This window comes from Aulonocara stuartgranti (assembly GCF_965226115.1).
Source record: "Aulonocara stuartgranti genome assembly, chromosome: 3".
In the NCBI taxonomy this organism is placed as follows: Eukaryota; Metazoa; Chordata; class Actinopteri; order Cichliformes; family Cichlidae; genus Aulonocara; species Aulonocara stuartgranti.
The window spans coordinates 57,475,433-57,491,034 of NC_138941.1; the positions used below are offsets into that span (position 1 = coordinate 57,475,433).

General features: G+C 39.7%; 1 protein-coding gene and 1 long non-coding RNA gene across 2 annotated transcripts; one reads left to right on the top strand and one right to left on the bottom strand.

The window, feature by feature from the left end:
• Positions 1-2,753: 2,753 nt before the first annotated feature.
• LOC309703886 lies at positions 2,754-3,365 on the bottom strand. Its single transcript, XR_014276070.1, has 2 exons — positions 3,187-3,365; positions 2,754-3,018 (listed from the first exon to the last, which is right to left on the bottom strand). It is a non-coding gene; the product is annotated as an uncharacterized lncRNA (long non-coding RNA).
• A 9,362-nt stretch (positions 3,366-12,727) lies between these two features.
• LOC309701879 (ladderlectin-like) lies at positions 12,728-15,092 on the top strand. Its single transcript, XM_082526201.1, has 6 exons — positions 12,728-12,831; positions 12,912-12,989; positions 13,263-13,369; positions 14,095-14,229; positions 14,502-14,610; positions 14,755-15,092. The coding sequence occupies exons 2-6, from the start codon at positions 12,929-12,931 to the stop codon at positions 14,835-14,837; spliced, it is 495 nt and encodes a 164-aa protein (XP_082382327.1). The 5' UTR covers positions 12,728-12,831; positions 12,912-12,928; the 3' UTR covers positions 14,838-15,092.
• The last annotated feature ends 510 nt before the right edge of the window (positions 15,093-15,602 follow it).

Sequence of the window (15,602 nt, forward strand, 5' to 3'; positions counted from 1 at the left end):
CACACACTGATTCTTAAACAAGAATATTTCAAATACACAGTATGTAAAGATGAAAAAACAGTATTTACAGTTGTTCATACAGGAATAATCTGAGTGACCTGTTCCTGGACCGTTTCTTAGTGGATGCTATATTATTAGTATAATACTTGTAACTCTGTAGCAGACAACAGTTTGACAAAGTGCTATGTAAAAAAACAAACAAAAGATTAGATTCTATACGTTTCAAAGATATTTAGTTTATATATTTTATATGATACAGTACATGTGTAAGAATGACCGATGTTGTCATATGTCAAATGTTTCCCTCATTAACGATATCAAGTCACCTTGAGCCACCAGCAACATTCCTGTAACAAGGTAGAAGCTGCAATCAGTTTTTGGCAGTGACTTTTCTATATCCTTTATTTATCCAGTTCACAAACAATCTTGTTGACATTACAAATTTATTTTTTAAGAGTAATCTGGTCAAGAGGACAGCAGACAGTGCAACAAATATATCAATTGAACCTACATTATAACCAGAGTTATAAGGTTACTTGAACAACAGGTAATTATTGTATGTATAAAACCCCTTTGTAAACCATGTTCACCGAAGTCTATTTACCAACATACATAAAGATATTACACATATTACACACGGAAACATTGGAAATCAGTTTTGGCAGGCGAACACTTTTTGGCACAACGCTGGCAATAATTCAATTATCTGTGTAATTAGCTAAGTAATTCCTAAATGCGTGTAGATTAAAGGAAATTATTTTACCTGGATATGATTGTCTCTGATGAGCCTAACGGTGTGTTCACACCGAACGCGATGGACGCAAACAAAACGCCCCAAACGCCCCTAATTTGACGCGTGCACATTCGCGTCTCAACGCGTGTCCAAGAAAAATCCGCGCGTGAACCGGAAATGTGGGAGGAATGTGGGAGGGAGTTGTGCCAGACCGGTATCTTTGCAAGATGGCAGCTGTCGAGCTAGCGCTTGAAGAGAGAGTCTCCCTTCTCTATGTACTCTGGAGAGCAGAGCAGCAGCGTAAAAGACGTCCTCGCCGTACCTGGGTCCATCAGGTCCTCCAGAGGCGTGAGCAGTTTGGTGAGTTTCACCATTTGCTCCAGGAGTTGCGCCTGGATGACGGCCGATTCCAGCGCTATCACCGTCGGCCAGTTTGAGGACCTGCTTCCCCTCGTCGGTCCCAGCATCGCCCGCCTAGACACCAATTACAGGCGCTCAATCCCACCTGCAGAGCGCCTGTCGGTCTGCCTGAGGTTAGTAAAAGTGTTTAATACGGTAGTCCTTTATTGATACCTGTGCTAATATGCTAAACCATCCATTTATACACTGCTAACATGGATGTGCTATGCTAACAGTGAATGCTGTCGGTGTATACTGATAGCAAACTGTGGTACAGAGACGACTGTTTATAATATTTCTAGTGATACTCAGAAGCTCTCATCAAGTCCCGATTTAATTCGATTTATGCTGTTATCAGTGTTTGCAATGATAGCATGGCTGTGGTGTCCTATCAATGTATGCGCTCGGTGTTTGCTGATATCAAACTGTAGCATTAGGACCACTGAGTTAACCTTTGTAGTGATACTCACTCCTTTTTATTTAGACCTGGTTTAATTCTGGGATAGTTGAATATTTGTATATAATCCCTGCAGCTGTCAGACTATAACAGGGGTCACCAGCCTTTATTAAAACAGAGTTAGATAAAACTGAACAGTTTGGTTCATCTTTAGTTACATGGTTCTATCTTGATAAGCTGTTTTATCACAGATTAATTCTTCAAAAATATTAATGATTTAAGCAAGGAAAGGGCTACAACATACAACTCTTTATTTCTATTAATGTCTTACTTCATTCCTACCTGATTGACATGTTTAGGAATTATGAGTGATTGGCACACTGTAGTTGTGAAAGTTGCTACCAATCAAATTATGATATGTTAAAGTTAAAACAAAACACTGTTTTAGATATGATCTAATATACATTTTGTAATTATCCTTATAATTACAAAATGTTTTATGTAAGATTCATGTTTTGTAATTTAAATCTGACATCACAAAAGTATTTTGGAATTTGAATAATGTATTTTGTAACTGCAGTACACATAATACTGATTTTGAACAATTTTGTCCAGGTTCCTTGTCACCGGGGACTCCTTCACGACCAAGCGTTCAGTTACAGAGTCGGTGTGTCCACGGTGAGCCAGATCACCCCCCAGGCAGCGACGGCCATCTGGGACTGTCTAGTGGACGACTTCATGGCTGTGCCTTCACCTGGAGACTGGCGGTCCATCACAGAGGGATTTCCAGGAGCACTGGAACTTTCCTCTGTGCTGTGCAGCTCTGAATGGGAAGCATGTCCAGACAAAGGCACCCCATATATCATATAGGAGACACACACATTGATATACACTAAATATTCATTTCATTTCTTTTTTGTGGTGCCCAAATTGATGCACCTGCTTGATTTTGTTTAAACAATTATTGCACACTTTCTGTAAATCCAGTAAACTTCTTTTCACTTCTCAAATATCACTGTGTGTCTCTCCTGTATGATATTTAACTGACATTTTTATTGTAACAACCAACGATTTATACAGGAAAATAATGTCTATTAACAAGGTTGCCCAAACTTTTGCATCCCACTGTATCAGTATATTTTGTCATTAGTATAATATGAAATAAATTCTACATGTGTCAAGTCGTGTGCCAACATTTGCTGTGTAGTAGAACTGAGACATTAGTCATTATAAAAATTTATTTGAAATAATATTAAAATTCTCAAACAGAAAAACATTAAACATAAATATATAAAATATAAGAATTTACAGAGAGACAGGAATAAAAAGGACCAGCTGCTCTCCAGAGCAGGAACATGGCTGAGGAGGAAATGCTCCATTGGAGACTGGTGTGGCCTCTTCAGGGACACCAGGATGGCCAGCTCCACCGCCGATGGACCGTCCTGGGACCCGTCCCTCATCTGCCTCGGAGCCGTCCTCCTCTGTGGGCCTGTAAAACAGCACAAAACACAAAGAAATGAGAAGGCTGCTACTAGATTTTAATTTCAACATTGAAAAAAAACAAAAAAAAAAACAGGATATAATCAGATTGGTTGTAGATATTTAGTAAAGGTGATCACAAGGCAATCCCACCGACTAAAAAGGTATCAGTGCTTGCCAGGTTGCCCGATCTCTTCACATATCTTCCTCCAAGCTCGGTCCTTTTTATTCCTGTCTCGGTACAGAAAGCAGCTGGTGTTGTACAGCTCCGAGTTGTTTGCTACCGCATTGATTAGCCTTCCCCTGCATTGAAGTATGAAAGGCTTTGGCTGGACCTGCCCCTCTGACCTAGGTAACAGCCACGTCACCAGGCTCCTGATTGGTTGTTGCGGTGCGATTTGACGCTGGAGTTCAGATTTTTCCAACTCGAGCGGTAGACGCGAAACACGCGTATGCACAAAATGCAACACAAAAGCTGACGCGCATGGTTTTATTCGCGCGTCAAACGCGCCAGACGCGCTACACTGACGCGCGTTTTGGCGTTTTCGCGACGCAAATCTGCTTCCGAATTTTCGCGGGACCCGCAATCGCGCGTCATCGCGCCTTTCCATTGACTTTACATGTAAACCTGACGCTCTATTCGCGTCCATCGCGTTTGGTGTGAACACACCGTAAGGCATGCCTATTCAACTACAAAGTTAGTTGGGCCAGATTTTCAATCCGAGGAATTTATCTGGGCCAGATATTTTTTTTGAAGCCAGTAAGCAGCAGATCATGATCAATTTCAAACCCACACAACTGTACTGAAAAACAAGTATTTTTTTTATTCCTTTTCCCCTATAAATCTGGTGGTGACCTCTCACAAATGCACACCAAAAGGTCCATTTAAAAAAAAAGGGAGCTGTAACTAAACTATTTTTTGCACATTTGAAATAATAATAATAATAATAACAAAAAACATTTTGATAATTCTCTTTCAAATTAAAATAAATTTTTGGCTGACCACTCACTTTTCCTGCCATGGATGGAGCCCCATCGGTCACAAGTATACAGACACGCTTCATATCCAGACCATTTTCCTCAAAAAGAGCTTAAATCTTCTCAAACATCATTTCGCCAGCTGTGTGTCCCTCTAACGGTAGTAAACCGAGCAATTTCCCATCCAAAAAACGGACATATACGCATAACTGTGCATTATCAGTTCTGTCTGTGATCTTCTGCTATAGACATTACATCAGTTTTCTTCAGGTCATCTAACAGCATTTCAAACTCGTCTGACGCCAGAACTTCAATTCTACGAATATTTGAACTGTCCTACAGGGGTACGTTTTTAATAGTAGATGTCACACTCACTTTTCACCGCATCCACCACGGCCAGCATGCAGTATTTCATTGTTTCAGAATCTGTGAAAGGCCTTTTCTTCTTCGCCAAGAAGCAAACACGAAGGGAAGATGCTGCAGCTCTCTCTTGGGCTGTACAGGACCCTCACCATGGTAGTACAACTTCGGTTGTAAGATTATTAAACTCGGTAAAATGAATAAGTATTTGTCAGTCCAGGCAGGGTTAAACCGACAGTTTTCATTGTCAATTTTGCGCTTTTGGAGTGAGAAAGACATGCTGTTGTCGCATCATATATTACGATGATTGTTTAATATGTTTACATCACGGTGCATTGTGGGTTAAATATTGCTAGGCTACTAGGAGTGTTGCATTCACAGTCTACACTACGCTGTAGGAATTTTTAATTTTTAAAAAATTAATTAATGAATAAATTTTTTGCGTTTTCTCTGTGTTTCTGCCAGGACCACAGGCAGGGCCACTCGCAGGTTGCTTCTGGGCCGCATTTGGCCCGCGGGCCGCCATTTGAATAGGCTTGCCGTAAGGTATAAAACGTGCGGGCGATGACGATAAGGTTTTCTAGCTCCTCGAGAATTAAAATTATCCAAACAACGGAGTGACATTTCTAGGTCCATTTTAAAATATTCGCGCTGTGGCACTAGCGACGGAAAAACACGGAAGTAAGGGCGGGGTTGAAGGATAGAAGGCTGTCCACAGCCCATCTGTTATGTTGGATACTCATTGTTTGTTCAATAAAGTTTCTATGGAGAAAAAAAATGGGGCTGTCCACAGCCGCTCACTTCTTGACTACCCATCCCTCTAAGGACACTACCTTGTGACGTAGGTAGGTAGTGTCCTTATGAGCATCCTTCCCCTGAATTCGGACACAGCAACAGAGAGGGCATTGGCGCACACTAATGACATCATAAACCCTCGACTTATGTTACATTAAAGAGACACCACACCATTGTGACTGTTACACACTTTTCCTAAGTGTTGAAGTATGTTAAGTACTTAAAAATTATGCAGTCATCTGTTTTTAATGTTAAGAGTTTTTACATGTAGACATTCTTAGAAAACTAAGAAACACAATGAAACAACTATGAGAAACTGTGAATAAACTGTGACAACTGTGACCACTATGAAACACTATGACATACTACGGTGAGGTTAACAGATGACCTGACAATGAAACGCAGAAATAGAGAGCTTAAATATAAACAGGAGGTGATCAGGGGAAGTGGGAACACATGGGGAAACAGCTGACTGACATGAACATAATGGCAGGGTAGGGGAAGTGAAACTAAATACAATGATCAAAGGCTGTATCGCAATTCAGGTTTTGCAGCCTTAAAGTACGCAGGCTCAACGGTCCTCAAGGGCCGCGTACTCAAAGACCGCTAAGGCCAGAGGTGCGATGCTTGTAGGCTTGTGAAATGGGACGGTCTAGCCTCCGTCACGCTGCCCAGGTTGCCTAGCAACCATGATACTAACAGCTGGAAACGTTTCATACAGCTTTGTTTGACAGAAATGAAGGAGAACATATTTTGTACATTTGTTTCTACATGAGCTTTGTGTGATATAATAAGTATCTGAGGCTGAGACCACAGGACTGTAAAACATGATTGTTGGGCTTCATTTCTGTGCTGAAAAGTCATTTAAGATTATCTAGTAAATAACAATTAGCTAATGTTGTTCATGAGTTTAAAGTCATGTCACTTTGGCATCCATCCATCCATCTTCATCCGCTTTGTCCGGGGCCGGGTCGCGGGGGCAGCAGCCTAAGCAAAGAGGCCCAGACCTCCCTCTCCCCAGCCACCTCCTCCAGCTTATCCGGGGGAATACCAAGGCGTTCCCAGGCCAGCCGAGAGATATAATCTCTCCAGCGTGTCCTGGGTCTGCCCCGGGGCCTCCTCCCGGTGGGACATGCCTGGAACACCTCACCCAGGAGGCGCCCAGGGGGCATCCTTGTCAGATGCCCGAACCACCTCAGCTGGCTCCTTTCGATGTGGAGCAGCAGCTGCTCTACTCTGAGCCCCTCCCGGATGGCCGAACTTCTCACCCTATCTCTAAGGGAGAGGCCAGCCACCCTTCGGATGAAGCTCATTTCTGCCGCTTGTATCCGCGATCTCGTTCTTTCGGTCACTACCCACAGCTCGTGGCCATAGGTGAGGGTAGGGACGTAGATCGACCGGTAAATTGAGAGCTTCGCTTTTACACTCAGCTCCCTCTTCACCACGACGGACCGGTGCAGCGTCCGCATTACTGCAGCTGCAGCCCCAATCCGTCTGTCGATCTCCGGCTCCCTTCTCCCATCACTCGCGAACAAGACCCCGAGATACTTGAACTCCTCCACTTGGGGCAGGAACTCATCCCCGACCCGGAGTGGGCACTCCACCCTTTTCCGGCTGAGAACCATGGCCTCAGATTTGGAGGTGCTGATCCTCATTCCCGCTGCTTCACACTCGGCTGCGAACCGTTCCAGTGCGAGCTGGAGGCCCTCACCCGATGAAGCCAACAGAACCACATCATCTGCAAAAATCAGAGATGAGATTCTGAGGCCACCAAAGCGAAAGCCCTCACTTTGGCAATGTAAATATAATATGGTCAATATTAAAGTTGTTATATTAATCACTATTAGTCATTACAGCAGTGAACTTGAACTCTGTGTCAAATACTGAGCTTCAGTACAGATCCAAGTTGCAGTTATTTATATTTCCTATCACCTTAAATCTTCACTCAAAGACACTCAAGTATCTTTGACAGTGTATCTATAGATTTATTATATATAAGAGACAAATATTGTTCTTTTAGTATGTTGGCATTACTAAATTTGGCTCAATGCTTATATATATGTATAAAAAGAAAATGTACGAGCTGTGATAACTTTCTGATAGAATGAAGAGTAGACAGATATATTAAATATTCCTTTATTGGGTGAGAAAATCAGACCATGTCATAACTGCTTTAAGTCACACAGAATAGATATCAGAGCCTTAAACAGGCTGACTTCTGCTAAATGGGTCAAACTGGGCAGAAAGTACACAAACACATAACATCCTTATAGAATATGATGTATCACTATAGATCAACTTACCTCAGAATATATAAAGCATATAAACAATTACAGCAATATGATGCAACAAACACAGCAGTGCTACTAATCCAAAATACTCAAAGCTTCATAGAACTGAAACAAACATTTATTTTAGCTCCATTCTGCTGCTGATACATACTTTAGGTTTCTGAATGTTAAACTTGTTGCTGCCTTTCATAGTGTGTAACTTGAAGGCCCTGAGTACTTTCTCCCACACTGAAAACACTGGAATAATAATATTATTTTAACATTACCTAATAAGACTGATTCAGGACAGACAATTAGTTATGTTAAACTTTTCTAGCAGTCCTTCACAAACAGGAACAGTCTGTCTATTCTCTCCATCTGTCAGCTGGCTCTTCCTCCTCCTCTTCCTCACACACTGCTGAGCCTGTTGGGTCTGAACACCTCCCTCTGCAACTGGATCCTGGACTTTCTGACCGGAAGGCCTCAGTCAGTACGCATTGGGATGTGGTGGTCAGCGTACAGAGAGGAAGTGCAGAGACTAACGGACTGGTGTAAAGACAACAACCTGTCTCTGAATGTTGACAAGACAAAAGAGATGGTTGTTGACTTTAGGAGGACACGAGGCGACCACTCACCGCTGAGCATCAATGGCTCCTCTGTGGAGATCGTCGACAGCACCAAATTCCTGGGCGTCCACCTGGAGAAGGACCTCGGCTGGTCCCTCAACACCAGCTCCCTGCACAAGAAAGCCCAACAGTGTCTCTTCTTTCTGAGAAGACTGAGAAAGGCCCGGCTTCCACCACCAATCCTGACCACCTTCTATAGAGGAACTATCGAGAGCATCCTGAGCGGCTGCATCACTGTCTGGTTTGGGAACTGTGCCATATCGGACCGCAAGACAGTGGTCTCTCTCCCCTCTCTTGAGGACATCTACTCCACACGCTGCATTCGCAAAGCCACCAGCATTGTGGCTGATCGGACACACCCCTCTCACACACTCGTCACACTCCTGCCATCTGGAAAAAGGTACCGAAGCATTCGGGCACACACATCCAGACTGTGCAACAGCTTTTTTCCACAAGCCATCCGTCTCCTCAACAAAAAGGGACTGGACTGATAAACACACACACACACACACACACACACATTATCACTCAGGTTTACTCAACTACCTCAAAACATTGAGACTGGACTGACTAATCAACACAAGCACAAACACACTGACCTACACCACCAAACCATCGTACACACCAACCTGTAAATGCTCTTTTGCACTTCTGTACTTCCTAATTTTTGCTGCTACACTAAGGAATGTTTACTGTTCCTCCACTACCTAAACTCATCATCAAAAAACCTTATTATTATGTTACGTTGTGTTTTTCTATCATTCTGTCACTTTGCTGCTCTTGTTTGCACATTTGCACGTGCACTTTGTTGTCTGCTGTCTGATAACAAAAAAAAGTCTTCCTTAGATAGTTAGTTTTTCTTTTTTTTGGGGGGGGGGGGGGGGGGGATTTTTTTTTTTTTTTTTGTTAATTTATGTTGCATGTAGCACCTTGGTTCCTGGAGGAACGTTGTTTCGCCTCACTGTGTACTGTTAAACTGTATATGGTTGAAGTGACATTAATGTCACAGTCTGGCGAGGGCAGACTGTATGAATTGAAAAAGGACCCAAAATGCAGACTCCAAGGAACAGGGAACAAAACTTGAATGTTAACAAAAAGCGAGCCGTTTAATATGGCTGGAAAAAAAGGTACAAACAAAGGGCAAGGCAAACTGAAGCAAAATTAACACAAACCTAAACTGGGAAATCTAAACAAGCAATAAGAAAAACCTAGACAAGAAACTTGGAAGCATGGCATAGGAAACATGGCGTGGACAACAGACGACCTGACAATCACACACTGAAAACAGAGGACTTAAATACACAGGAGGTGATTAGGGGAAGTGAAGACACATGAGGAAACAGCTGGCACACATGAACATAATGACGTCACAGTGGGAGAGTAAAACTGAACATGATGAACACAGAACACCAGACCTCTTCACAATAAAACAGGAAACATAATGAGACATAGACATGACAACCCGAACTTGACAACGTAAGACACAGACATGAAACGCATGAAGAGCAGGGGAGATTTAACATGGTTGGAAACACGAGGGGAAAATAATAACTAGAAACACTTAGGCATAATAATACGAACTTGATAACATAAGACACGCAGCATGAAACACGAAGGGTGAGGGGAAGCTTAAATACAGGGGAAGAAAACACAAGGAGTCTAATAACCAAATGAACTTAGATAACCTAATGAACAAAATAAACTCAAACTTAAAACGCTGGGTCAAAAGACCCAGGACCATGACAATTAAAGCCAACTTGACTTGACTTGGTGGATCATCAGGGGTGCAAAGCCTCACAGATGATGTGCAGCAATGGGTCCCTCAGTCTGTCCTCACTCTGGACACTTGCAGTCGTCACACATGGAAATCAAATGTGTGATAAGCTGCAGGATTCAAACACAAGTTATAAACACATGTTCATACTTTTATTCCACAATCAGAGAGAAAGAAACAGAGAGAGAGTGCAGGACAGAAAGACAGGTGACAGTCTCGGGTGTATACACTGCTACAAAACAGCACAAGAGAAGGAGGATTTAGTGTTTGTGTTATTACGAGTGCTAAACAAGAAGAGTTCCCAGATGGTACAGTGGACTGAATATCCTTCTGAAAAGGATATACACGAGTGGATCCTCTGCCTTTTTCAACTTCCTTTCCTTCATGAAGGCAGTAGGAGCATCCATGTTCACCATTAAACTGTTTAAAATTCTGGACCAGAGGTCTGGCAACTGAGTCACTCATTAGAATTAGAGGGATTACTTTTGTATTGACAGAAACTCCTTTGTCATTTTCCCATGTGAAACCACTGTCCTGTAGGATCACACACTCATCAATGGAAGCAATTAATTCATCTGTAATTCCTGGCATTCTCAAGACATTTTTGATTTGATCTTTCAAGGAGAGGTATATGAAAAAGTTAATGGTAAACCTACTTGCTTTGTCATAGGTGATGTTGCATTGAACACAATGAACTTGGTCCAGCTCAGCTGACATTATATTACTACCCTGTTCACACACATAACAGATTTTCATGATGTCCTTTGTATCATCAAAAGCTTTGTAAAATGAATATTTTGTCCTGCATGCTGAATCACTGCCACCAACAACATTAAGGATTTTCATGATATCTTCAAGACAGTCATTGGTCAAACTGTGTTTGAGCTTGAGTGCCAGAAATAGTAGTTGGTTTTGCTCTTTAGTTTGACCTGAATCCACTGGGACCTCTATCTGAACAGGACCTGCAATGCACTCTTCATCATTAGTCATCAGCAGAGTTCTGTCTTCTGGAAGGGTGTCTGGGATTTCCTTGAAAAGAGAAGGAGAGAATTATGGGTCCTGTAAACATCACATTATAAATCTTCAGTGTAAGAGCATTAGCCTAGTGGATTACAGCAGACATTTGAAATTGGCCTTATTCACTAACTGTGCACTATTTGACATATCCATTCAGTCTTGCCAAAATCTAAGTGTGCTCTGGCTGTCCAAGATTAAATCTCAAAATGAATGCTTAGTGCTTTCTTTCATGATAAATTCTGTAAGAATATATGATTGCAGTAGAAAGTAGGAATTACCGTAAAAATCATAATTAGAACAATGATTACTTGTTTTATTTTTTTCTTGTTCAATGCACTAATACATGAATATTCTTTAAAAAATGATTTTTAGGCTTTTCCCAAAAATCGTTGGTTTTCTTCAAACTACGTGACATCCATTATTTCCTAACATTACGTAGTCCATATATATCCAATATTATTTTACACCCTCAATAAATACAAAGTATGACCTAGTAACAGAAAAAAAATCTGATATTTCAATAAGGAACAGTCAGAATTTCACAAACATTACACTTGTTTTGAGAGAGTGAAAGCTATCACAAAAGGACAGAAGCTGTAGCTGCCTAGTGAAACTTTTTTCTGCTCTCCATTATTTATGGAAGCATCACTTCATTCATTATTGCAGACAAAACAAAAAAGAGACAAATCAAATAAAAACTTCAAAATGCTACAAACAAAAATAAGCATAAGAAAACTGTAAAAAAAAAAAAAAAACCTGTTGAATTTTAGTGGTATTTGATGAGGGTGTTGACTGAGCATCCACCCATCTCTAAAGAAACAACAGTTTCATGTGTGACTGATGGTGCCAACAGTGTTTTTTTAATGGGAGTTGGTACAGTAGCATATGAGGAAGTGAGGCTGATACAGTGACTTTGTAAACACTCTCACATTACAGCAAATATTATAATGATACTTCTCTCATGACAACTTGCCATCTACAACTAACTATTTTCCCATAAGGGGGAAGATGGTCTCCAGAGCTGGCACATTCATGAGCTTTCTCTTTAAGGTGTAAACTGTAGTAGGATAAATGATACATTTTCTCACAATCAGCTTCTTGTATGGACTTACAAATATTTACAAATACAAACACGTTTTCAGTTTTTGCAGTTGATGTTAAAATCATTCAATCCAAGCTGTAACTTGCTTGGTGCATCACAATGACCAAGCCATGTTATGCTATGTGTAAATGATGCTTTTCTTTGAGTTGCTGCAATGAAACTTTGTCAAATCAAATCGTATCAAATCTGATTTGCTTTCAAAGTGTTCGTTTCCTTTTTTTAAACTGTCTATTTTATGGCTATTCTTTATTGATCTGTTACTCATTTTAGGTATTTAGTTTTTTATAGAAATACTCCGAAATCATCTTGAAGCACTTGGGTGTGACACTGAGACCAGTGGAGAAACATACATGGGAACAAGACTGACGGGGAGATAGAAAGAGAACACCGAATGCAGAGACAAGACTAAATGGAAAGGATAAGGCTGACTAAACATGGGGCATGGAAACTCCCCTGTTCCACGCTCCATGATAACAGAAACCTACAGACTAGAAAACAAAACTAAGAAGACCTAAGAAAACAAATATAAACAGAGGGATCACAACTGTACACCAAAACGAGGAACAGAACCTTAACCATAGAACATTAAACAACCCAGAATCAAAAGTCCAAACACATTTACACTGGGCCAAAGGCCCAGGAGCGTGACATCTTTGTTGACCAGCAGTCAATAAATGAAATTAAACATCCATGAAATTCAAGCTGGGTGGAGAGAATTGCGTAAGGTTGGTAAAGACAGGGGTAGTGAAGCATGGAATCAAAACATACTTAAGTATTTTTAGTGCATCTCTTCCTGGTATTGAAATGTAAATATAAGAAAGTGTATATAAGTGCTCATCTCTACTTGAGGGGTAAAGCTACAGGCTGACACTTGAAAGAGGAGAAGACATTCTACAGACAGGTATGTTACAAATATGCTGAGGATCTTCTATCCTTTCTTTAACAAACTGCTAATCACTTTTGTTAATGTGTTTCTTACAGAGACACTAAATATCATCATGAAGCTGCTGACTGCATCTGCACTTCTCTGTGCAATGATGGCTCTGACCGCTGCTCAGGGTAAGTATAAAAGTATGTAACTAGTATCATACTGAATGTTGTGCATGTCAATGGGCTATATACAGCTGTCCAAATAATAAGATCCATTTTTAAATACATGTTTTTAAAAATAGAACTCTAAAGGAAGAAAATGACACATTTTCCAGTTGAAATTTGTTGAAAAGTAAAACTATTGTCAATAAAACACAAGTTAATGACCATGATTATAATTATTCCAGCAAAGGGGGAATTGAGTCAGCATTTTGTCACACAATATGTTTGCTTTGTCTTTAGATGAGTGCTATGTTCCCAAGAAGCCCTCATGTCCCGCTGGTTGGACTGAGTACAACAACAAATGTTACTTCTATGTTTCTACACCCTTACCCTGGGGTGATGCTCAGGTAATAGCATCAGTACTCACCAGTTACTGTGACTGTGTTTCTTTGATTCTTTAATATTTGGATAAGACATTATAATAATATTTTTTTAATATTATATTAAACATTTTTATATTGACAATTATTAAAATGTTATCAAAGCCAATGTACTGTTAAAATTTGTCTAAAATTATGATAGTATGTATTGATCATTGTTAATGTTATCATTTTTTGAATTTTAATAATGCTATCATTTATTCTAATATGTATGTATGCCATATATGGCTTTACTTTTTAACAAGTAAACAGTAACAATATATTAGTAAACAAGAAATGCAAACAAAGAAGCAAACACACTAAAGGCTCCAGTTTCGCATTCCTACAATTTATGCCATGGATAAATCACCTATCAATTTATGCTTCGATTAACACCAGCTGTACTGTGAAATATGCATCCAAGCTTAAGCCACCAACATTAACTGCATGAAAAAATTCTGAATGATAAATGATTGTAAATGTATTAATCATTAGTCCTTTCAATATAATAATTATTAAAAAACGTTACTTTTTATTACTTGTTGAATTGTAAGCTATTAATACAAGGTCAGATAATTAAAATCAATAATTTTGTCAGTCAATGTAAATATTTCTTAGTATGTTTTATTATTATTTGTATGTTTGTGGTGGTGTAATCATGAAGGTTGTTTTATAAATCTTCTGTAACTCTTCTGTCTTTTTGTTTACTGTAGAGAAACTGTCAGTCCATGAGTGCAAACCTTGCATCTGTACAGAGCCTTGGGGAATACCAGCTGATTCAGAGGGTGATATCTGATGGGAGTAGAGCTAATGGACGAACATGGATTGGTGGTTCTGATGGTCAACAGGTATGCCAGTCTGCCAGTTAAAACATAAATCTATCCATTGGATATTTTACTTATTTTTCACTGTTATCTTTTTTTCATTGCCATATAATTCCATATACCTTGTTTCATATATTTGATATCTTCAGTTTCCATCTACAATGTCGGTAGTAGTGAAAGTAAAGACAAACCAATAAATGACAAGGTGTGTCCAAACTTGGTAGTCGATGTATAATGTTAAAGTGTAGTTTCGTTAAAAAACGATTTCTTATTTTTAACTTTTTTCTGTTCTGTAGGAGGGTTATTGGTTTTGGATCGATGGAACACGTTTCCAATACACAAACTGGTGTCGGGGGGAGCCTAACAACGCGGGCAGCGAGCAATGCATGGAAATGAATTTTTCAGGTATAAAATTGTAAATAATATATACAAGTGCTATTGTCATTATACATAAAACCAAAAAAAACCAAAACATTTTTCTCATATATTCTATATTTTTGTGTTCATGCAACAAAAATTTCGGTTAAAGTTGATTTTTGGTGCTTACAGGAGACCTGTGTATGAATGATCAGTCTTGCCAGTCCCGATTCCCTTCTGTCTGCATTACGAATAAGTCATACTTCCTGGGCTGACATGAAGGCACGTCATCTGAAAAAGAAAGAAATCTTCTCATATATCACTCAAAATATCTGTTTTCACATCTTTACCTTTTTCTTTTGCTGTAACGATGCATAAGGAATGAAGCGACAAGTGACATAAAATAGTGTGATTGTGTCTTTTAAAAGAAGCAATTGAAATGTGTAATGGAAAGAATGCTTTTAGCAAAAACTTAAAAACAAAACTTTTTTTCTCTTCTGCATCATTAAACTATTAAGCATTGAATCAAACTGGTCTGTGAGTATCTGTGTTTTCGTGTAACATTATGTAAGCTTTCAGTTCAGTTTTTAAACACTCACTGATTAGATTAACTCACTGATAGATTAACCCACGTATAAATCTGCTTGAAACTACACCAATTTCTCTTGAAATTACTTTAATCTTCTTAATCTGATGCTGTTTGCTTCTGTGTCCTCCATCTAATTTCTGCTTTTGATGGCATCAGCACACACGAGCATACAATTAGACAGACAAACACACACACACACACACACACACACACACACACACACACATATGATGAGGTCTCACTTTAAATAAGTCTCCCCTCCTTTGTTTCACTCTTCCCAAAATTTTAGTTTCACCTAATAGTGCTAAATTTCAGAAATAACCAAATATCTTGCTAAAGCTTTTGTACATTGTCATAACTGTTAAGATACAACTTTGCACCCTTTTCACAAACCTCTAGACACAAACTGAACTTTTTTTCACAAAATCTCTGCAAATACATAATAAAACCA

Coding starts and splice junctions, on each gene's coding strand:
- LOC309701879 (XM_082526201.1), top strand. CDS start 12,929: ATGAAGCTGCTGACTGCATCTGCACTTCTCTGTGCAATGATGGCTCTG. Junction 12,990..13,262: donor GGCTCTGACCGCTGCTCAGG/GTAAGTATAAAA, acceptor CTTTGTCTTTAG/ATGAGTGCTATGTTCCCAAG. Junction 13,370..14,094: donor TACCCTGGGGTGATGCTCAG/GTAATAGCATCA, acceptor TGTTTACTGTAG/AGAAACTGTCAGTCCATGAG.